Source organism: Heliangelus exortis, chromosome Z, assembly GCF_036169615.1.
Source record: "Heliangelus exortis chromosome Z, bHelExo1.hap1, whole genome shotgun sequence".
Taxonomy (NCBI): domain Eukaryota; kingdom Metazoa; phylum Chordata; class Aves; order Apodiformes; family Trochilidae; genus Heliangelus; species Heliangelus exortis.
Genome location: NC_092454.1, coordinates 16,504,637 through 16,529,327, shown reverse-complemented (window position 1 = coordinate 16,529,327; position 24,691 = coordinate 16,504,637). Strand labels below are relative to the sequence as shown.

The window sequence follows — 24,691 nt, the reverse complement described above, 5'->3', positions numbered from 1 at the left end:
GAAATTTCTGCCACCACCATCCTCATTCTTCAGGACTCTATGAACATCTCTTTATGTGACCATTACTGATTGTGATTTCTAAGCTGCAGACAACTTTTACATTCTGCACCGGCTAGAGCAAAGTTACCTTTCTGTGCAAGGGATGGTAGAGCTACAGTGGACTTCCACTTCTGTGCTCATTCCTCACAGCATGATGGAGTTCAGACCTGATTCAGAGGAGGAGAGCTAGCTTTATAGGCTAGAAATGCAAGGACCATGAATCTGGGTAAAATGACAGCAGATGTTCTTGCTGATCTGTAATTTCTTGAAGCGTCACTGAATAGACAGCTCATCTTAACATTGTATGTACTTACTGATTTTATGTAACAGGCAAAGGGAGCAAAAGGAATATGATATTTAAATTTGGTTTCATGTTTCCGGTACAAACTTTTCCATTTTTGGAAAGGATTTTAAAACATCAGTTGTACCCAGTGCTCTTCACAGAGTGTGCAGATCTAGAGGATGTTAGATGAAGATCTGAGGTGGCAGTCAGGAGGCAGGATATCTTTAGATTTCAGAACAAGCTAGGGACCTAGATACTTGTAAGCATCTGGAATCTGTGCCTGAGCAACTTTCAGGATTCTAACCATAAGAATGGTAAAACTGATTTTTAACAAATGTTGCCAAGGAGTACTATGCATTTGCAGAAGCAGCATATCAGAATTGTTTGAATATACTTTGTGTTCCATTTCTGTCATATATATTTTCATTTGCTGACAAATATCCTTTCTAAGATTATGATGAAAACCTTCTGTTAATAATTTTTCGCCTTCAATTTCTTGCTGTTCTCCACCAATGAAATATTAACATCTGTTCTAATTATTACATGTCTTTAGCTTAAACATGTTTGAATAGTTCAGAACTCACTGTCTTTGAAAAATGAAACATAAATATTTGGCTAAATTAAATTTTGTCTTTCTGAGGAATATTGTCTTGTGGCTAAAACCTCTTCTGAGATCTCCAGAGTAAAATGTTTCATTTGCTGAAAGCCGGAAGCCTATTTATTATATTTCAACAACTTCATTTGAGTGGATGTGAATGGAAGATAAAGATGGTGTTCTATTCACCATGGTAAAGGGAAGCTCTTCTGTTTTGCTGTATCAAAGCAACAGTCATCTGTCTGCATGGAAGTAAATAGCTTCCTTGGTGCTTTTGCTGTTTATAGTTCAGGTCAGGGGTCCCTGACCTAAGTTTCTTTCAGTGCTTATTTTAGGGCTGCTTATCAGTTGCTATGATAATAAGCAACTTGCAGGCAAACACTTTCCACTGTTACCCTTAACCTGTACTGTGTGGCTGATCTCAAGAGCAGGACAGGGGCTGCGTCGTTGTTAAGGAATATGGACTGATTTATTTGAAAGTCTGAAAGCATTTTTCTACCAAGAGACTTGAAAGTCAACTGTGAAAAACAAAACACTCTTCCAAGATATAAAGTGGAAAAGTAGATTATTAAATAATTCCCTTTTATATTTTTTCTGATAAATATTTATAGGTTGAGGTGATAACAAAGCCTGTGGTTAAATCTGAATAAATTTTCAGATCTTGATATCTTTATCAATCTTTTATTTTTCAGGTTGAAAACTGGCATGTTTTTCTGAAGCTTCAAGAGACTTCTTTTTTTTTTTTTTTTTTAAAGAAAAAGGTGACTGTGGAGGATAACAGCCATTTCATATGAATTAAAACAAAATTCATAAATCAAAACAAAATAATTAACAAACATATATAAAGCCAATCATCTGCCATAACTCAATACTTTCAACATAGAGTTTGTAAATCTAATACATATTGTTTCTAGAAATGGATTGCAACCATTTAATTCAATATTTTGTATACCTGTGACAAAATGTAATGGAACTTTGTTTTTTAATTACAACCAGGTGATGGATATGACCTGCAGGACTGCTGCTGGCAAAAGAAAGTGTACTGAAAGGATAAAAGGCCCTACTGCCTGTTAAGACAATCTCTTGGAGTGCTTGGTACTGCTTGCTATCTCCTGTTTTGCAGATCAAAAACTACCCACTTTATAAATAAGTATACATGGGTTGTTCTGTCATTTTTTTGGAAGGTGTTTGCTTTTTTTGGGAATAATCAAGGCCATTTAATTGGAAAAAAAATCTTTGGTTGCTTATATTATATTAAATTGCAACAGGGCCATTTCGCTGTCACTATCCATTTAAATGGTTGGTGTTCATAAATGTTAGAGGCAGATTTTGCATACCCAGAAAGTCTGTTTTGAATTCCAGGCCTCCACCCTTCAATGAGCTGCTCTCAAGAGCAATTTGTGAAGTTTTGCTCAGGCCTGCTTGTATGGAGCTTACTGGGGCATTGGAGGGTGAATAGTATGGAAAGATGATGAGAGGAGCAGAGGTAAAGCTAACATCATCATAGTTACTCAAGCTAGTAACTAGAACATCTTTGAACATCATGTATTCTCCTTGTTTGCTTTGTTTGCTCTTCTGGCATTTCATTTTTGTTTTAAACAAGTGAATATCAGGTCTATAACACTGCTCTGTCTAGCTGCATAATTAGCTGATTTGTTTTGGCAATGCAGGCAGAGTGATATGCTGTCAAAAGGATGGTAAGACTGGAGCATGCAGTATGCAAATTGGAAAATTTCAAAGCAATGTTAAGATTAACTTAGCATCTGCTTAAATACTGTGGAAGGGAAATGGCTAGCAGAGATAAAAGCCGAATAATGAAAAAAACCCGAGGATTTCTGAATATGGCTGCTGGAAGGAGAAACCTGCAAGAGCTGCGTTTTATTTCTGGTAGGGACAGGTGTTTTAGTATATTAACTGTAAAATTATGTTTTGAAATATAACGGTAAAATTGAATATTAAACTTCCTAGCTTAAATGTTCTTCCTACCCACATATTCGTGCAGAGGTTATAAGGTATGTCACCCTGTAAATAGCGGTTCATAATAAATACATGTGGAGAAAGGTATCACCCTTGTGCCTGGGAAGATCATGGAGCAGATCCTCCTGAAAACAACAGTATGGTACATAGCAAATAAGGAGGTGATTTGTAACACGCAACTGGGCTTCACTAGAGATTCAATGCTGGACAAATTTTTATGGCCTTTTACAATGGGATAACAGAGTGGGTGGATAGAGAAGAGCAATCAATATCATCTACCTGGACTTCTGCAAAACATTTGGCACTGACTGCACAACAACATCCTTGTTTGATGATAAGTCATGAATGGCATTCCTCAGGGCTTGGGATTGGGATTGGGGTTGCTGCATCTTCGCCAGCATCTTGGAACTGAGTGCACCCCCAGCAAGTTTGCTAAAGACACACAGCTGAGTTGTGCACATTTGGAGGGAAAGGGTGCTATCCAGAGAGACTTTAAGAAGCTGTAGAGGTGGGCCTGCAGAAACCTCATAAAGTTCAGTAAGGCCAAGTGCAAGGACCTACAAGTGGGTGAGGGCAGTCCCAGTGACAATTACAGGCTGGGCAGAGGTGGCATGGCCAACAGGTTGAGGTACATGATTCTCCCCCTCTTCTCTCATGAGACGCCACCTGGAGTACTCTGTCCAGTTCTGGAGCCCCCAGTGTAAGAAAGACATGGAACTGCTGGAGCAATTCTAGAAAGTGGCCTCAAAGATAGTCAGAGGGCTGGGATGGAGCACCTCTCCTGTGAAAAAAGGCTGAGACAGCTGAGGTTGTTCAGCCTGGAGAAGAGAAAACACCAGGGAGACCTTCAAGTACCCTTCAGCACCTGAAGGGAACCTACAAGAGAGTGGAGAGGGACTTTTTACAAGGGCATGTTGTGAATGGATGAGGGGAAATGGTTTCAATGCAAACCTGCTCCTGTATATCTATAGAGGACTTCATCTGTTTGGTCTTCCTTGTTAGATGGCCTGTAGCAGACGTTCACTATGGTAACGTCTGCTCCTTTCTTCCCTTTAACCCTGACTTTTATGCTCTCTATCAGCTCCTCATTTGAGGGAGATTGAATTGGAAGACGGGTTGTGTTTTTTATTGTTTGTTGGGTGGTTTGTTTGTTTGTTTTTCCCAGTTCAAGTGTAGTGCCCAGTGTTGCCTTCAGTGAATGTTTTCAAGAAATTATAAACGATACGCCAAATTCCTGTAAATGAAAATTTGTGTTTGAAGCTGCTGGTCTGAATATACTGTATATGCACTGTATATGTACTGTACATATGTATATGAACAAAGCCAGTTTTACCTGTGATAATTAAATTGTTAGTAGTGTACATGTCAAATATCAGAAATCCAGTTGGTGTCTTACATGAACCGAGTTAATGCTCCTAGTCTTGTATTTCTATGTCAGAGGTATTCACTTCAAAAAACTAATTGTCTGAAGTCATTTGGTTGTCACAGGGCAGTGTCCTCACCAAAACCGGTATCTGAGGTCTATTACTAACTACTGAGCCATGTCTTTCCCATAACCTCATTCTCCAAAGGTACAGAAAACGGACTTTTCCCCACTAGCAGAAACTTTAAAGATTGCACTCATACAGAAAATGGACTTTTCCACATTAGAAGAAACTCTAAAGATTGCACTCATAATGGAGAGTTTTAATTGTTTTTTAAAAACATTAAAGATTAAATTAGGTGATGCCATCTGGATTTCTTGGTTTTGTCAGGGGTTGTGGGTTAAGTTGCCTTCCTTTTCACATGATGTTTTGTTGAGAAGATTTACAGAAGGCTTTTTCTCCCAATATAAGTCTCTGAATTTTTACTTAGTATGGAGGCATCTTAAATGTCATATTTCTAAATGGCACTCTTAAAATTACTGTCACTACAAAATTCTTAATTAATGTAAATGTTCCAGCATGAGAGACTAGATTATTTTGCAGCTGAAATATTTTTAGATCTGTCTCTTTCAAACTTTTTCTCATGCCTCTAAAGTGGTAATTTCTAATTTGAGACTGTGAATGCTTATTTTACAGTGATCCACTATGGAAATTTACTGACACTTAAAGAGTCAGTATGTGGCAATTTGCAATTGTTTTAAGGGCTGGTAATATGATACGGAAACAAATCAGTTGGTTTTCTTACACCTGTTGTTGCTAAGGTGGAGAGGCTGTGGTCTGACAGTTCGAACAGAGGGGATGAGTATGAGGACTGTAACATTGCTGGTGCCATGGCATGTTCTGATGCAGAAGCTATCTTGATAATCTTGACATATATATTTTGATTAGCATCCCAATGTAAAAAGATTCAACTTTTTGACAAGAGAAAACTCATTTATCAGTTGTAAGCCTTAAGCTCTTTCTCCTAGCTGGTTGCTATCGGACCAGGTCACTATTCTGCTTTTACACTGAGGAACAGGGCTGAAGAAAGGAGGAGCTGTGTAAAGATGGGGAAGTGCAAAAGGAGTCTCAGAGCTCCAGTCACAGTGGTACACAGTCCTTGCCCAACATTAAGTAGCAGCAAGGTTTTAATTCTTTATGCTGTAGTTTAATAAGGTTCTCTGGAGGAAGAGCAACTGTAAGCATCAGATGTGTTCAAGCAGTTCTGGTAGATGATTATTGGCTAAAACCAATAATAATATATTTCCATAGTATTTAAATTTCAATTTTATCTCTCCTTCCTTCCTTCCATAGGTAATGGAGGCCATGTTAGTTCTGTACATTTATTTGTCAATAATCTGAGACTTAATTTTTTAATGCATGTAAAATACTGTAAAAACTTTAGACAGAAGCTATTGGATGCATACCACAAACTGAAAATCTTCAGGTGAAATGTCCACTGCTTCAATAGTAGTTGAATTTACTGAAAATATCCATTTTCTTTAGTCATTTTTCATGGACAGTACTATTATTTTTCTTCTTCAGTAATCAAGTCTTTGAGTCATTCAGACTTTAAACCTAACCAAATGCTGTAACCAAAGACTTTTGAAAGCAGTAAATTGCTGTTCATTGGCTTTGCTAGGCTCTGATCAGGTCCCTGGAGAGCTGCATTTATCTAATCATCTGCCTTGTGCATAGAATCACAACTGTGCAACACATGGCCAAGCTCCTTTGCTAAGTGTCTTTAGTTACCAGATGACATGAAATCTGTTTGAAACTGCAAAGTTGTGATCTTTAGATATCTTCTTTGGCTATACAAAAAAGAAGACAATAGTGCTGAATTTTATTAATCTCTCTTGCAATTCCTTTTCTACTGCCAAGTAGGAAGTTGCATCAGTATTTAAAAAATAACAGTAAGGCACATAAGTTGGATCTCTAAGTATATATACTTGAAGGAATGGACTTCGGTTTAAGGCTGCAATAAAATGAAGATTTCTGGTGGTCTGAAAACATTATTTAATTTTTTTCATCACTTTTAATCTGGAATCAGAATGAAGCCATTAAACTGGAAGATTCCCATGTCCAACACTGTTTACAATTAGAATGGGGAAACCGAGTTTTCAGAACATCAGCCTTCTGACTCATTTCAGGCCAGTCCTAGGCAGGTATAGAAAGCCTGTCTACTGCTTCAGCAGGCTACCTAGCTAAGTCAAAGCAAGTTCATTAAACTCAGTGGGTTTAAAATGAAAAAGTATTGATGAAATTGTAACCTGAGAAGGTGTCACAATCTTCTGCTTATGAATATTACTGCCTTTCAACTTCACCACTTGAAGGAGTGTAGGATATGTTGTTAATACTCTACTGTGTTCTCTACAGTTGAAAGGCAGAGCCATGAAACTGACTCCATTTAGGCTTGAAATGTTCCTCATTTGTATGTATTTAACATAAGCTAAAAACTGTCAGAGCAGGAATAGAGAAGATTAAAGAATGTAAATTTCAGGATAATGGTTTATCTTAAAAAAGCCTAACGAATAAGACCTGAAACCGAACCTTTTGTCTTAATGCTTTTAAAAATTAAGTATATTCAGATGAAGAAAGTTTTATTCATACAGGACTGCAAAACTGCAGAAGTAACCTGTTTGCTAGTGCAAAACTGGTGAGTTTGAAGAAGTGGCAATTCAGTAGCATTTTAGTGCATTTATATTATTGTGATCACACAGGTTACAGTAAATTCTAATCTTGGATATTTTAAAGTAAAAAAATAGCTGCTGAGTCAAAATCATGGAAATAATTCACAACAGATCTGCAACATCTGAACAGAATTTTTTCCATGAAGGATGTTGAATGAAATAGTTATTTTTAAAACAGAGGGAAATTCAGATTTAATTTGTATGCCTTTTTACCAGAAGAAGCATGTTATGTCTAGGTCTGTGTATAAGTAAGAGTAAGACAGACCAGTAGAATGAAAATTAATAGCTGGACAGAAGAGAATATATATTTCCAGGCTGTGTGGGGAAAAAAAAAACCCCAAAGTATTATTTTTCAGAAAGTTTTCAGGCACAGACACTTGCTCAATCATTGGAAAAATTTTGGTGCCCTGAAGAAAACCATCCCTTCTTCACTCTACTGTCCCTTCCAGCACATTGCAGTAATTATCTTCGAGTTGCAGGTATTTTCAGGACTGTTAAGTTTTGCTCTCTCTTGCTATAAGAATATAGTTGCACAGCAAGAGAAAGATGGCTTGGTCTGTGAAAACCAAATTCTGACATGGATAATACTAAATTTAGTGCTTGTTACGGTACATTGTGATGAAGTTTTACATTACAGTTATTTCTAAGATTGTTTTGTTCCATAAAGGACATTGATTTCTCTGTTAGGTGAACTGATGATCCATGAAAGCAAAATAAATAAAACTCTGAAGGTGAGATAAAAAAAGTCAGTGTTTGTTTCAGCAAGCATCTGCTTAGTCAAGAAAAATATTTAGCTAAAAAGAAGGCAAGTTTCCCATGGTGAGCTTTTTTACAGCTCCTGATTCCCTGAATGTGTAAACTGAAATCATGTCTCAGATGCATCCAGTTTGAATTAATACCTTTTTAAAAGGCTTCCATTTTATAATGTGGCTGATGAATATGTGTGACTGAGTTTCATGAGGTTTTGCTGACACATTTTGCTCTTTTCATTGAATAGCCAGACTTCTTGGTCTTTCAGGAAATTAAGAAAATTTAGTCTTAAGCAAAGGCCTGACTGCTCTCTAGCTTCAAGTCACAGCACTCATTTTTTGGAGATGCTGTTGAATCTGCTGTGTGGCTTGCAAGACCACTGGCAACTTCTGCTGGGTAGATTTGGGCATACTGTAAGGGAAATCAAATATCAAAACTACGCTGATTCAAGGACATTGAGACTGCTGTGTCAATGGGAGGAAGACAGGGAATAATAAAGCAAATCTGAGTTACTTTTTACACATAGTGTATACAGCAAATTAAGTAACTTAGAGATGAAATGTCCTTCTTTAAGACCAAAGGTCTTAAATGCCTGTTAAGGACTCGTAGTGCATAGCATTATTAAGCTTAGTACAAACATTTATTAACTAATACTAAGGAATTTATTGCTGTTTGGGAAGGCACTCGTTTTGAAGAGGCTGCTCATCCTAGGCTGCTCATCCTAGCCAGACAACCAGACAACTTTCTTCATCTAGAGGTATTAAGCTTCTGACTCATTTAGAAGCACATTAAAGGTTTCAGGAATAGTTCATTACAGTATGGTGTTAATCTCTACCTTCAGTTAATGGTAATTAGTAGCAGCTGTACTGAGTTAGCGTCAGAGGAACAGTAAGCTGTGTGGCAGTTCACTATGGGACTAAGGGCAGTTCTTGCATCTCATTATGAGCTCTAAAAGATCTCATTACCTTCAGGAGTCATGGGCTTACCTCTTTCTTTCTTTTTGTCACATTTAGTGATACCTCATATAAATCTGGAACTCTGAGATTCTAAGTCTCAAATTTATAACCATCCTCACTGCTGGGCTGGTGTTGCAAAAATAAATAAATAATGCTAAATATAGTTTGAAACAAAGGGCTACCTTTGTGTCTCAATCAGCATCTCCTTACACTGTCTTGTGAAGCTTCCCACCTAGCTCCTCTTGGTTACATGAATAGTGGGATGTTCTGAACTGGTAGGCAAGGAACGCATTGTATTACTTTTCTGCACAGGTCACAGAAGGGCAATACGTGGAGTAGCATCTAGTTTTCCTCACCTGAAAGAAAAATACTGTTGAGCATGGCCAACAGAATGGCACTTGGGAACATCTTCATCAAAATGTCTTATTCATTTCTAAATGAATTCTAAATTCTAAATCATAATCTAATAGGAGTTTTTCCTACTAACCAAACAGCTTATACTGTATTGTTGGCTGAAACCAAAATACAAAACATACCCTCTCATAGTTCTTAGCAGTCAATCCTATTTTGTTACTTAAACCCTGACATTTCTGACATTCAACATGAGGAACTTTGATGTCTGTTGCATAATCACAGTACCTAATGATCCCTTAAGCCATGGACTGCTGTAGGATAAAACCACCTGGTTCTGTGTTGGGTTGGCTGGGTGGCTGCTTGTGCAGCTTGGGTTTGCCTTTGTTGCGTAACTGCTCCCCGGGGTGGTGAAAGGGAAAGGTCAAACTGAAGTCAAACAATGCTTTGCTTAGGAGTGAGACAAAGACACAAGTACTTTTCTGACTGTTTCCTAGCTGGTGTCCAGTATTTTCAGAATTTCTTGGAGACATTCTCCTAGAAGAATTTTTTAAAATATTGTAGCACTGTAGAAGTATTTGAGGTGACTATACCTATAGAACACATTTAGCAGTGATAGATGAATTTAGTGATTCCTTCTGGAGGGTTTTTCTAGATTATTGAAAAACAATCTAGCACAGCAAGAAGACTGTTACATGAATTTAAAAAGATAAGAGAAATTTCAAAGTTTCTACCAGATATGATACAAATATGGTGAATACCATCACATGTCAGGCAAAAATGTGTACAGCCCAGGTAAAACCAAATATTTATAGCACTTGGTAGTCATATTTATTGTAAGATTGAAAATGTGTGAGATATGAATCACATTGCAGTACTCTGAATACCAGTTAAAGGCCCTTTGCCATCTACACTGTCTAGTGCTAGTCAAGCCTAATCTGTGTAGGTTTATCTTGGAAAAATATTAATACTGGAAGTTCTGACACCACTCTCAATCTTACTCTATTTTCATGGATAAACATGAAACAAAGGAAATTTATAAAAATGGATCATTTGCTGAACACAAGTAGCAGTCTCCAACATCTAATGTATTCCATATGCTCTGTGCAAGTGCGGCAAAAGCTAAACTCATGGTTCTGAAATATTTTATGACCAGTTAAAAAATTATTATAATTACAATTATTACTGTTAATAGCAATAACAAAAACTTCACACTTTTAGCAATATGAGGGTGTGTGTTGCATGCCAGGAGGATGGTCACTGTATGATAAAAGTGGCTTGGAATTCAGTACTGAAGCGGTGTTCTGATGGCATATGCACCACATACATTCCAATACAATGGAAAGCCAGAGTAGGGAGATAACTGGGGATCCATTGCTGTCTCTAGTCTTCTAGAAAGACTAATGACTCTGTGGGGAACTGTTGACTGTTGCCTCTCCAAATGAAGTTCAGTTAAACAGATCGTGTTCTCATGCAGAGCAAGATCTCATGCTCTGGGTTTAGGCTTTCTCAAGTTCATTTTCAGTTCTTTCAGTGAACAAGAATAACTTTCCTTGACAATTTAAGATTTAGGATTTATTGTATTTTTTTTTTCCAAAATCCATTGTGTGTTTACTAGCATCCTCTGCAATTCTTTCATTGGGATAGATGTATAATCGAGGTAACAGGTGCATTTACTCACCATATCTTTAATAGATATTAAAGTTATGAATCTCACTTTCTACCATCTGTACCAAGCACTGTTAGCATCATTCTAACAGTGCTAGAAGGGACCCTCTAGGTCCTTCTGGAGGACAACAGTGGAATGCAGTACTCATTTTAAACCATGAAAGTTGGAAATATTATTGTCCAAACTTCTTAGCTATCTCTGAGAGAAGGTAGACTGTAAGGTTGTAAAAATGCATGAAAGTTCAGTTCAGGTTGTAAAAGTGGGTTAAGTTTTGATGCTACCTAATTTTAGTTTTAATTTTTTGCTTTTTTTTCTTTTCCTGTAATTTATTCCAGCACTGTAATGGTATGAGTACATTTACATTTAATATTTTGTCTGTAAGATATTTGTGTTTCCATTTCAAGAGAAGCCTTAAAAACATATTGTATTGCTAAAGTATTTCTGGTTGGCATCAGACATTAGTTTTAGTTATATAAATCCACTGATAGGTTTTAACAGCAGTCTGGATAAGTCTACTGAGTGCCATACATGCACACCTTTCAGATACACAATGAAATGATAAGCCATAGTATTGCCTTTATCCTAAATGCTTTTCTTGTGAAGGAAGTCTCATAACAAAATATATTATTCACTTTGTCTTATCTACTGACTGTAAATATATTGAATTAATTGAAACTGTGAGATTTTTCTTAGCATTAACAAAAATATTTAACCATCTCAAAGGTAAAGTTGGTGACATGATAGGAACCATTTTTCTAAGTATGTTTTGTCACATTTTATCAATTATTCTTGTTTCTTTTTTATTTTAGGTTTTACTGGGACTTAATCATGCTCATAATGATGGTTGGAAACCTTGTCATTATACCAGTTGGAATCACATTCTTCACAGAGCAAACAACAACACCATGGATTATTTTCAATGTGGCATCAGACACTGTTTTTCTATTGGACCTGATCATGAATTTTAGAACTGGGACTGTAAATGAAGACAGCTCTGAAATAATACTGGACCCTAAAATCATTAAGATGAATTACTTAAAAAGCTGGTTTGTGGTTGACTTCATCTCATCAATACCAGTGGATTATATCTTTCTCATTGTAGAAAAAGGAATGGATTCAGAGGTATATAAGACAGCAAGAGCACTTCGTATTGTGAGATTTACAAAAATTCTCAGCCTGTTACGTTTATTACGCCTTTCGAGACTGATTAGATACATACATCAGTGGGAAGAGGTAAGATTCGTATAGTTACCATTTGCTGAAATGTTATTCCTACAAAAATCTAGTCAGGTCTCTCCAAAGAACTACACAAGAACCAGAATGAATTAAAGAGTTTTTACTTACCTAGACTTACTCTCTGCCAGTATTGGGACCAAAAATGGTTTGGGACTATCAGCACAATAAGCATGGATGAGCTTCTGTTAACAGTATCAGAAATTCTTCTAACCACATATATCTACTTTTGAGTTTCGTGACTAGCCCTCAAACTTACGAAGTTAATACTCTTGTAATTGCGAAGAACTTAAAATACAATTTGTATCAAGCAGTTTATAATTAGGTAGATTTCATAGGTGGCTTATTGGTTGAGTGCTGCATGTAGTCTGAATATAGCAAACACTGACCTTCTTTATAAAAATTGGATAGTTTAAATTTTGAGTTATCACCTTCTAAATTGTTAGCTTCACTGTTCCCAGATGTGACCTTATGCTACCTGTCCATTTGGCATGGTGGCATTTCCAGGAAATTTATGGTATTCTCTGGTCTGGCATGCTCATGTCTAGGAAGTTTTTAATGCTTTGGCACATACCAGCATGATTCAGTAGTTTAGTTTCTTTCCTGTCACTATTCTTGTAGTTCTAAATACCATAATATATTTTAAAAGAAAGTGTTAGAAACATGGGAAAAATAACTGCTGTTTTGTAAACCTTTCTTGCAGCAAGTATAATGAGAGGGGGTTTTTTTAGGCAAATCAATGGGAGCACTATTGAAATAGATTTGCATACATTTGGTTGCCTACTTTCGTAAAGATTTATTTCTTTAAATGGATATTGAAGGATGATTTGGTACCATTTCTGGTGCTTTTTCTCCTATTGTGCCCAGCAGTGTATTCTCTTTCTGGTTTAACAGAAACCTAAATATAAGGCCATCTCAGAAATTATTATATTTAAAAAATGGCAGGTGCTGGATATTAGTAAGTATCAAAAGTCTCACAAATTTATAGTTGTTCCTGAGAAATCTTCTGAAATAGATCATTATTTTTTGTGACTGTATTTTTAAAATTCTACTTTTTGCCTCTCTGTAATGCAGTGCAACTGCATTCTGGTTTTGACACAGAAATAGAGCACTGCAGTTTTGTACTCAGTTTAACTAAGACAAATGATTAAGCATATTTTGCAGTTCTACCATAAAGCTGAGCTTTTGTCTCCTCTGTGCCTTACAGAAACACAACCTTCAGAAATGTTCAGTGACATGATTTTCTTGCAGTTGAGTAGCTTGCCACTATAAAACCCTACTAAGCAGCAAAATTAGTACTTCCCCCTGCCCTTCCATCTGTTTTCAAAGATAAATGAGGTATTCTAAATTAAAAATAGTTGTATCAACCATTAGGTGGAACTGGAAGTGACCAGAGGATGTGGTCTGAACCAGCAATAGCTGGTATTTGGTCCATATAATCTTTAACTAATAGCTTCTTAATGTAAAGTTCACCTTTGATTCCTCTAGTAAAACTTGTGACCATTTCTTATATGATACTTTATTTGACAAGTATTGATAAAATAAGTGGAATTCATCTTCTTATGTTTGATAACACATTACAGTACTCTCTCAATGTTTTTGCTCTCCCATAGTTTTCAGGAAGGTTGAAGAGGTTCATAGGTTTTTTTTGTTGTTGTTTTTTTTACAGGTTTTTGGTTTTTTTTTTTCATCCCATAATAAAGCAGCAAGAAGCTTCTTGCCTATTTCTAAAATAGAGTTCTGAAAACTGTGGTAACATGCAATCATAATATGTAGACTGAATTGGGTTCTGATAAATCCCAAAATTAAATGGCATGAAAAAAATATTTGGATTCAGAATAGTCAGCATTATGTCAAAAATACTGAGAGGACAGCCAGAAAACTCATTCTTCATTACCCGCCAGGAGTATTTCACGGAAGGCAGATGAACAGACCAGACTGTGCAGTAAGGCTGTTATCCCACTGAGGTATTTATTTGTCCTCTAACAGAAAAGGCAGGCTGAAATTGTTTGAGCTTTTTCTGCTTTTATTGTCACCTACCAGAACTTCAGTTGTTAGTAACCCAAACTTTAAGATGAGCAGGTAAAAATTTAAAAGATTTTTATATGATGCTGATCAAACATGCTTCCTTTTCTTTATATATTTTCCCATCATTTAGACAAACTAGATCAAGAGCAAGCTTCTAACAGCCACAGAGTGGTATTTAGTTAAATAATGTATAAAGTGCCAAAGGTTTCTTCTTAACTGTTATGAGGGAACACAGCTATAGCCTGAGGTACGATGTATGTGAAATCTGATTAATATATCAGTCTGATGATAATAGTTTTTCCAAATGAATGACTTTAGTGGAAAGGTGAAGAAACATTTTAACGAAGGGAAAAAGGGTATGTTGGCAGGAATTAATTTACTGAATTTGAAAATTCAAATCCACACTGTCCTAAACATGCATTTAGCTACAATATTCATTATGTATAATACAATATTCCAATATATACAATATATACATATATACAGCATTATATAATACAATATCTCAGTCCTTTACAACTCAGTTGTTAATAAATAGATTATATATTACTTAAACTACATTAAAAACTATAACATGAAAGAAAAAAATGCTATTTAAATTGATGATTTTAGAAAATATTTTTGCAGTAATTTCTGACACTGAGTTTGTTCTGGGTTTTTTTTAAAGTTATTAAGTTATTCTTAGTTGAATATGGTCATAGATAGCTGAATAATTAAAAATAAGAGGTGTGAACAAGGAATAAATGCATTATTACATTTCAGATGATATGCCACTTTGATTTACATATGTCTGTGTTATAAATTTACTGATTCTTTCAAAGCAGAGTATTTTTCAAAGCTTCTTAGAAACAGACTTCGATTGATTTGCTCACAGGTGTTATAATCATAGGACAAGAGCTAGTAGATATCTAAGTAACTAGAAGTGGTACTTCTAAAACTGCACTGTAAGTATTACTCCTGAAATGTTGAGTATGTAGAATTAGAACCAATTTTAAAGTGACAGAATGCTTATTGCAAGATGTGGAATAAAAGTTACGTTAAAAAAAAAATCTAGTAAAATATATATTAATTTTAAATTGCAGCCATGTCTTATTTTGGGTTGCCTTGCGCTGAAATCTGGTTTTTAGTTTTCTAAATATTTTCAAAGTTCATGAATGTATTTGAGCCTTGATATCCATTCTAGCTGTTGCTAAAGCTCAGGTGTTTAACATATTTCTGAGCATATAACACGTGTCTTATTCTACTTTTTACTGTTTCATTTCTAATAGTTACAGTAATGCTGTTTCAGAAAAGTTCATAAATACAAGCTTGCTTGAATGCTAAGTCTTATTAAAGTGCTTAATAATGAAGTAAGAGTGTAAGAGCTTTGCCAAATGAGATCCTGAATTAACAATTTCATCTGCTTCTTCCACACAACTGATCCTAATTATCATAGCTTGCCAGTAGGTGTCCTCTCCTTGTTGGACTGCTGTTGCCGACAGTATGAAACCACGTATTATGTGTATATGATGTTGAGTCATTATTGTTGCCCAAATAAAAATACAGTAAAAAAAATACTTGTGTTATCTGGACAGCAGATGAGAACTCTTATTTCAGTAGCCTGTTGCTTCTGTGGTAGGTATACAAATAACTTTTGTCCCTTACAGAGAAATCAAACCACTTTTTCTTTCCTGTACAGCCAGGTAAGAAGTCAAAGATTTTGGTGTCTGTTTGTTTTTTAACACCAACTGGGAAATTGTGTGGGAGGGGAGAGACTGTGAGTTTGGTGGGTAATTTGGATGAAAATATATATCTTTTTTGACTGGATTATTAATTTTATTTCATATTAACAGGTGTGTCTACAAGCCATGAAGTCTTCTTGTCAATTATGTTATTATACAATTTAACATAATTTCTTAATTAAAGGTCCCATGGAAACGGGAGATGACTTAGTAATTTTTTTTCTCTTCATTCAGCTTTAATTCTGTGCTTCAAGAAGATCATTTAAAATATATTTTCTAAGCCCTGTATTGCTGTTTCAAGTAGTGATATACTGCAAATAAGCAGCCTAGTATAGACTGAATGGGATTTTTAAAATAAATTAGCTTAAAGTGGGACACCAGCTTTTATGCCTATTACAGATGCATCAATCAAATATGAGTTGTCTAGCTCATAGGGAGTGAGGGAAGAAAATTTATTAATTAACTAAGTGGGAAGATGTAGGAGGGTCCACCTTCTCTTCCTGGCACAAAATCTGGGAATTCTGCAGCAAAGCATCTGTCTTGGTGTCTTCTGCCTTCCTACTTCTAAGAAGACTGAATTAGGTAAAATCCCTATTTCTTGACAGTTTCTACAGGAAGGAAACATACAAGCAAGTTTGGCGTACTTGTGGAAAGTCGTGCTTGGAAAATGCCTCATATATAAATTAGTAAATTTGGCTTCTCCCACATAAAGTCTGTGTCTGAGAGCAGATTGTGTGAGTCGATGAGAAGTATCAGAACCTGAGCTGTTTGGCACTTCTTTGTTTTTTTGTTAGTTTTGTTTTTCCCCAAGAAGTGTTCCTTCACAGGACTAGGTAAATGTGGAAACCAGTTATTCACATTGCTCTTTACTGTGCAGATACTTGCTTATACTTGCATGCATATGTCTTGCACAGCTGTCTTCCATTCTGTGCTGGGCTGTATGTCAGACACCAGCTTGCCTGGCCTGGAGGCTCCTCCATGTTCAGCAGTCTTCCCAACAGATGAAGCTGTTGTCATGTGTGCTTGACATGTGCTTTCTGGCTTTACCTCTTGCAAAATTTTAAGGGTAAAAAATTCCATGCTTTAAGCTTGTTATTTGAATTAAACAGTCTAAAAGTTCTCCTTGCTCAATGTAGCTGTGGCAGAAGAGGAGCTCTCTAGCTTCATCAGGGCAGCGGGTTGCTCATAGAAGTGGGTTGCTCATCTCCATTCCCAGAGGGAATTAATTCCCTTTGTGCCCGGGGGTTGTGCTGGCTTTCAGTTCATTACTGGGAAGGATTTGCAGTGGTCATATTTGGCTCTAATTCAGTTGGAATGTTGCTAATAGATTGTCTACAACAGCAGCTGAGAGCAAGGTATTTTATCTGCAGACTCTGATCTTTTGGAGCCAGGATCTTTTCTTTCTCCACTAAAATTATGGAGAATAAAGGTGATTTCTTTGATACTGTTGAGGGTGTTGATGCTATGTTATGATAGTGTAGTTCTAGTTTACTGAACATAATGTGGTTGTATGGATAAATCTGATAATATAGAAAAGATACATAAATACCTAAGTTCCAGAATAATGCTTTAGAGAATAGGAAAGAGTATGTGAATCAAGATATTTAAAAAGATAAAAAAAATCTTTCTCATAATATACATATATGCAAGTCTCAGTGCTATGTAATAGTAATTGTTTTTATTAGGAGCTTATTGTCTGTGTTTTGCTAGACATAGTATCTAATACAGTCTTTACTAATTTGGTAGTGTTCCAAATTATAATGGATCTCATCCATGTAAACGATTTAGTTTACATGGAATTATCCATATTTTGACATTTGATTGACATAAAATTCATTGATTTCAGTGAAAATTTTTTTTTGCAAAAAATATGTTTCATTGCAACTAAAGCATACATCCCATCCATGAAATATCACTGATGTAGATGGTGGGGCATACTTTCAAGTTTTCATCTTTCAGTCTTCTAAATTCTGTACAACAGTGGGAAAATGATCATAACCAACAGAGACAATTAGAAGGCATTATGATCCATGGTTTCCTAATAGCAGAATACTAACTGCTGACAAAACCCAGCACATTTGTAGAGCAGGCAATTACTGAAATGCAAGCAAGACGTGAGTTTTCTGGTTTTTAATTTCCTACTTTATAGGCTACACATAATCCATTTAATGGAAAGAATAATCCATCCCATTACAGAATAAATAGGATGTTATGAGTGTAGAGTTTCTTGCTCCATCTTTTTATCCCCTAAGACTGTGCAAGCTGAGCTGCCTTTCTTGTTTTCCTCCACCAAGAGAGTAATTATGTGGCTATGATGTTTTCTCTGGGAGATGAACCATGTGGAACATAGCCTGAGATGAATTTCACTCAACTCAAATGTTAGAGGATAATGTTTTCTTCTTTATGTGAGTTTTATCTGCTTCCATGGTAATGGGGCTGTTGCTGGGAGTCTTGGCTGTACACCCAAGAAGGTTCATTTACACCTGCAGTAGCATTTCTAGATGATACTAAGCAATGAGTTTTGAAAATGGTCAGAAGTGCATCAGCCTGTCTTTAACATTGAACCATAAAATAATTTTTAGAAATAAATTGGTTTTAAGCAATTTTTGTTGTTCATTGTTTTTTAAGACATTCTGGAGATAATTGTTTGGATAGCCCCTGGTCTGGATCCTGTTTCACAGTTTGGACACTGTGATATTACAGTGAGTGCATGTGTTAGAAGCTGCCTTTGATTCCTGCAGTGATGAGACAGAAGAGAAGCATGGGCATTGGATTTTTCAGTTTTTGCCAATGTATTTTATCAAGAATGACAATTTCAAGGTTTGCTCTTTACAGCTTAAGTACAAGCCATCCCCGTATCTCTGCATTGTCAGCTTTGTATTGATAGTGACCAGTTGAGAATGACTGTTTACATTTCTAAATTACTCAGCAACAGTAATTTAACTAAAATATAACCTTAGCATGTCACTGATGCCTTCTAAGATCCTTCCTCTTTGTGTTTGTATCCATAATGCCAATAGGTCTCTGCATGTAAGGAAGCCAGTTAAAGAAATACCTTATGTTTGTGCACAGATCTTAATTTGTCTTAGTATTCTCTTATATATCCACTGCAATAATATTTAATACATCATTTATTAAAGAAAGCTAGATGTTTTTACAGGATATCATTACTAATTGAAAGCTAGGAAGCAAGCTGTGCAGGAAAAATAAATTTTCCCTGTATATGCATGGGAGAAACCATCTGTAAAAAGTTGAAAGAGATTATGAGATACCTGCCAGAGCTGTAAGTCCTGTACAACTGAGCTGCCTGTAGAAGTGAGGAAAGATGTGAATGTCATAAAAAAAAAAAAAGTGAGAGAATAATGGTAATTCAAAAAAATATGCATATAAATATTTATGTGAATGGTCTCCAAGTGTAAAGGTTCCTAACATCATCTGTGTACCTCTGTCTAGAAACTAAAGAAAATAGTTCCAGCAACAGTTTTTGTATTTCCAGATTAATTGTTCTTGCATAATTTTTTCAGTTTACCTTCAGTGACTGGCAATATTCAAAGGCTCATGACAATCAGTCTTTTCTCTCTATTGAAAGCTGCACTTGTTGATGCTTCTGCTCATACTATTAAGATAGTAGCATACATGATTTATGGCCAAAACTTGTACCTGAAGAGAGAATATGTGTAATTTAAAATTAATCTGTTTTAAGAGTAACTTCCTGTGGTATTTTCAAAGCAAATGCTTGAAGAAGGTGTAGTAGTACTTTTAAGTTCTCTTAATTCTTCCCTCAAACAAAGACACAAATTATATTTTCATCTGTCTCATAAGTGACTGGGCATCCCACACAAGAATTGCTTTCCAGATGAGGAAATTTAATGTCAAATATATTGACAATGAAATGTCAATGACAATTGAAATGGAAAACCAAAAACAAAACCAAAAAACTTGCTACAACTAAAATGTAATTTCAGCAGACAAGGAGTAATATCTAGAAATCCTACATTGTTTTGATCATGAAAAAAATGTAAGATATTGAACAGTAACAAGTAACCTACATTTTTCTTGCAGTTACAGAGTAACCAAGCAAAACATTGGTTTTGCCTTAGCATCAATCATATAAACTTGTTTTCCCATCACTTATTTATTTTGCTCATAGCAAAACTATCCTATACCATAAATGTGATTTTATTTTTGTCTTTTACTATATGACAATTTTAGTAACTTAGTCCTCAGTGGAATTTTATTTATATTTTGGTTAACAATTGTGTATCAAATATATTGATCTTTTAAAAAGGGTTTAAAAAAATAATAATTCTGTTTATTTGAGCTCTTAAAATGACATATTATCTACCAAGCACTGGGAAGGAAGGTGTCAAAATGATCTTCATTAATAGAATGAATGAACACAGTAACTTTTTTAACAAGTAAATTCATGAAGAGATGAACTATTTCAAAAATAATTAGAAAACAAATTGTGATACAACTTTACGCCCCCCCCCCCCCTTTTTTTTTTTTTCATTTAATGTTCCTATTGCTATTACCCTGGAAACTAGTGAAAAAGTTAATCAACACCAAGCTTTTTATATGTACTGTTTTTCACAATGTCTGATATTTTTTCTCTCAAGGCTTCTTGAGGGCTTACTAGACTTCAACTAGCCATAACTTAGTTTTCTCTCTGTTTTCCTAACCAGCCACCACATTTTAATTTTTGTTAATATTTTTGGACTCTAGATTTGATTGGCCATTCCAGGTTCACCATAGTATTATAATAATGTAATAATGAAGCCAGATCAGTTGCCTTGTCCGAATTCTTATTTGTCCATCAATCTGTGGTGACCTAGGCTGTGTAAGGCAGTTCAGTGCAGGTGTGGAAGCACGTTTCTAGGTTCCTAGAGCACGTGAGTAATGTCAGACACACATGGACTTAAGAGCAGCTGAGCTGGACTGCTTTGATCACTTTACATGGGACTGGTGTTGCAAGTGCAGCATTTGCACCGTTTCCCCCCCCCCCCCATGTGCACATATGTAACATTTTGCATATGCATAATTCCACTTGGTTAGTTGAGTAGGTGGATACTGGTTCAGGCCTGACATTTTTCTTTTCACTAGAGGATTTATACTTGAAAATGTATTTTAGGAACACAGAGTTACAAAACTGCTAAATATTTTTTAGCATTTCCGCATGTCCAAATTTATACATAGATAAATTAGCAAATTGTAGTTTCTTTTTAAATTGAGCTACAAATGTACTTGAGTAAACTCCAGCTGTTTTTTCATACTGAGAAATACACTGCAAGACATTTATTCTCCATCATCTTTTCAATCCCCCGCCTCTTCCTTTCTGTGGTGTACGTGTCTTGGGAAGACAGAAAGCTTGTGTTTTGTGCTCAGTGCTGTCAGGCAGTAGCGAGGAGAGGGTCAGAGCCCATTTCCTGATTCATTGCTCTGAATCCTTCAAGTCCCTTTCCATAGATGAAAATGCAAAACATGAGAAGTGGCAATTTTTTCTTAGACCTGTACAAATGAACATATGAAGAAGATACATGCTTCAATTGATTTTCTTACAGTTGGAAAAAAAAAAAAGAAAAAAGAGAGAGAGAAAATTAGTCTTCTAATCTTGTCATATTTGCTGAGTTAAATAGAGTATTTTTGAAAGCCATCCCAGATGAAAGCTACAGTATGCAAAGTTGTTCCAATAATCAAGTTCCTATTAAAAATCCTGTTAAAAATATTCCCTGCTAAGAATTTCTCCTTATAGTAGCTTTATTTTATAAAATGAAACAAATTCAAGAAAATCCACCAGTTCAGGCAGGGTTGGTGTGGAATGAGGTTTGTGCTGTCACACTGTTCTGTCTGACCCAGTGCAGTTCCTTGTGGTGGACCCAGTGCTTAATGGAGTGCCTGTCTCTGCTCTCATGGAGAGATCACTCATGCCTATGGAGGGCCAGTGTGCATATGTGAGGGTTTTGTGGAATGACTGTTTCGTGACACACATGGAAAGGGCAATGCCTCAGCCCTGACATTTCCCATCGACTAGCTGTCAGCAGATCTGCACTCCCCACTATGACTCTGAGCAGCACCATCTGAAGTGTCCATTTCTCTCCAGAAATTGGGCAGGGAGCCCAGACACCCATTAAGCACTAGAGAGCAAACACATCAAAATATGCTACCTTGGGGCCTTCTTAGACTTGGCTGTTAGTGCCACTCTTGAGCTCCTAGCAAGTGAAAGTGTTGAGAATTTACTTGTCTACAGAAGAAATAAGGTGTATAATAAAAAGGTGAAGCTTGCTTGGTTTTGCCCTGTCATATTTTGAATTCAGTGATCCAGTCAGTTCATCTCAGCTGAATTCAGTGAGGCTGCACTGGTGAAAATTAAAAAATATTCTATGTTACCAATGGAAACCATGAAGTCTTCTCAAGACTTACTGACTCATTTCAGTCATTTGCAAGGGGAAAAATGAATACATTTGGTGAAAAATTATTTTAGGTGTAGTACAGAAGGACAATATCTTTTTTGAACGTTTCTTTTTAAGTTACTCTTGAGTTTAGTAAAGTGCATAACTGGCATAGTCTGTTCTAGTTCTCAGACTATGCCAGAGCTTTGCAGGGATACTACTAGCATTCAGTTACCTTACATGATATCCTTAGAATAATTCTGAAGTAGCAGGGAGAGACTAATTAACTAGGATTCTACCTCTTCACAATGTTTTCCATGGCAAACCAAATATTTGAACTTGTAAAATATTTGTGTGTGCTGTTTATCCTTAAGTGCTCAATGTGAAGTTTTGTGGTAATGCATAAAAAAACATGTGTTTGTAGGAGCCTGGTGATAGTCTGCCTCTTGGGTGAAAGTGTGGTGAGGTAAGCTATTGGTAATTGAAAAGTTAAAAAACTGGGTCTCACAGTGGTACACATCTGCTGCCCTGCTCAGAAGAAGAAGCAGTGAGACAAAACATCTCAGAAAAAATTAGTATTGTATTAAAAGACTAAAGTTAAAATCTTCATACCTGCAAAGCAATGCCAGATATGCATACAGATATTTTATAATGTTCTTCAAAAGGTATGTATACCCTAAATAAAAGTGTTCTTATTTATAGTGCTGTCTTGCTGCCATGTAAAAATCTTGTACACTGCCTTTTGGTCATGCTTAGTTCCCCAGCATCACTAAAGGCTGCTACTCTGTTTCTTTGCTGTTTACAATTTCTTCCTCTGAAATCCAGTCTTAAATGCATTTCCTAATGCACTGTGATTATTCACCTCTCTGTGACCTTGGTTGATTTTTCCTCTACTATGCGCCATCAGCAGCAACATTTAGGGTTTTTTCCCCCAAAACAACAGCTATTCAAGGTGCCTGAGTTGCCTTGATTTTTTTGAAGGAGTCAAGTAAAAGTTATTTCAATGTGGACTTTCAAATCAAATCCCCCTGCCTTTACAGATTCTTTTTTACTATGGTGTCCTTGGCATATAAAAATGCATTGTAAGCTACAAGGTTGTCTTGTCCCGTCTCAGCCAATTCCTAGACAGTCAGCACTTTTTAAATTGGGAACCAGTTGGGGTTTGGCATTCTGAGAATAATACAAATAGGCTTATAACCTTGACATAGTTGATAGCAATCCAGAATGATATTTAATATACACCAATGCTTACATTTAATTGTTGTTGGTGATTTCCCAGGTGTTATAGCACCATTCTTGAACAAAGTGTTACAAATTCACTTAGTTCTGTGCCTTTAAGGTATGCCATAGGTAAGAGATTGTGAAACTCACCAGTGGCCAAAAAGGACTATTAAAACGTTATTTTTCTTTATAGTGCAGATTAGCTATCACAGACCCTTGATCCATCAGTATGCTCACATCTGTATCATTTTGTCTTGTTTATTCCCATAAAATCAATGGGGTTACAGCAATATCTATACCTAACAGTGAGCAGGTCTTTAAGAACTGTTAGACAGGAGCCCTTTCTGATGCTCTGCTTGCCTTGTTCCCTTCTGTCCTTTCCAAGCCCAGTGTTAAATACATACTGCATCTACTAAGGATTTTGGGATTTCTACATTTTTTAAGCAAGTAGATTTATACTCTGTTGCATTTGAGTGCAGCTGGTAGGGAACTGCTATGCGCCTCAGAGATCACTTGTGTCTTTGTATTAATATTTCCATAAGCACTTAATGGTAGCTAATGAAATATTGTTTCTTAAGTATTAATTCTCAAGCTGCATAACTGATTTTTTTTGTTTTATTGTTTTTTTCCTCCAGAAGTAGGATGGAACATGAATTGTCTTATTTTGGTATGGTTTCTTATTATTTTCTAAAAACTTTTTAAAGAAATGCAAATTTTATTGTTGTGAAACATGGAGTTCTGCTGAGAAGCATCTTTTTTTCCTACAATATTAATTTTGGCACATTTGAGAGACTTTTAGGTTTCACCACAAAAAAATGAATCACTTGAAGAGAGTTTCAAGGCTTGAATTTGAATATAGCAAATTCTAAAAGAGACAGGCTTCGTGTGCTTTTAACAACGTGCATTTCTGATGAGACATATCAATCTCCTGGTACTATTTCAAAAAAAGCTTTTTCAGAGTTTTCCAACACAAGCAAAGTTTTATTTTGTCTGACTTATTTTTTCTTCACAATTTCTTAAATCCGGTGATTCTCTATATTCAAGATAACAATATGGAGGAATCCCATAAATAACTATCAAGGAATTAAGGGAACATTAGGAAGCTCTGGGAGGGTCTGTCTGCTGTAACACCTGCCATTAGAGTGAGGGGACTCTAGGATTTTATTGAAGATGCTTCATATGAATTTTCTCAATTCCATGAGGATGTAAAAATAATAAAAAATGCAACTTGCTGGGTAGCTATAAAACCAGAAAGCTTTTCTTTCTTGGAAAAATATATTTTAAATTATTAATATTTTTGTTCATTATTAATGGACATATATTAATGTTCCATGTATATAACTTGTTTGGGCCTGGATTTCATTTTGTCCTCCTTTTTATTTTCTT

At 35.9% G+C, this 24,691-nt stretch overlaps 1 protein-coding gene across 1 annotated transcript in view; it reads left to right on the top strand.

Annotated features, from left to right (window-relative positions):
• The window catches only part of HCN1 (hyperpolarization activated cyclic nucleotide gated potassium channel 1), a 176,441-nt gene that overhangs the window by 11,423 nt on the left and 140,327 nt on the right, over positions 1-24,691 (top strand). Inside the window, exon 2 of the mRNA XM_071730555.1 lies at positions 11,523-11,946. Within this exon, the coding sequence (XP_071586656.1) occupies positions 11,523-11,946 (424 nt within the window). The remainder of the gene's footprint in view (positions 1-11,522; positions 11,947-24,691) is intronic.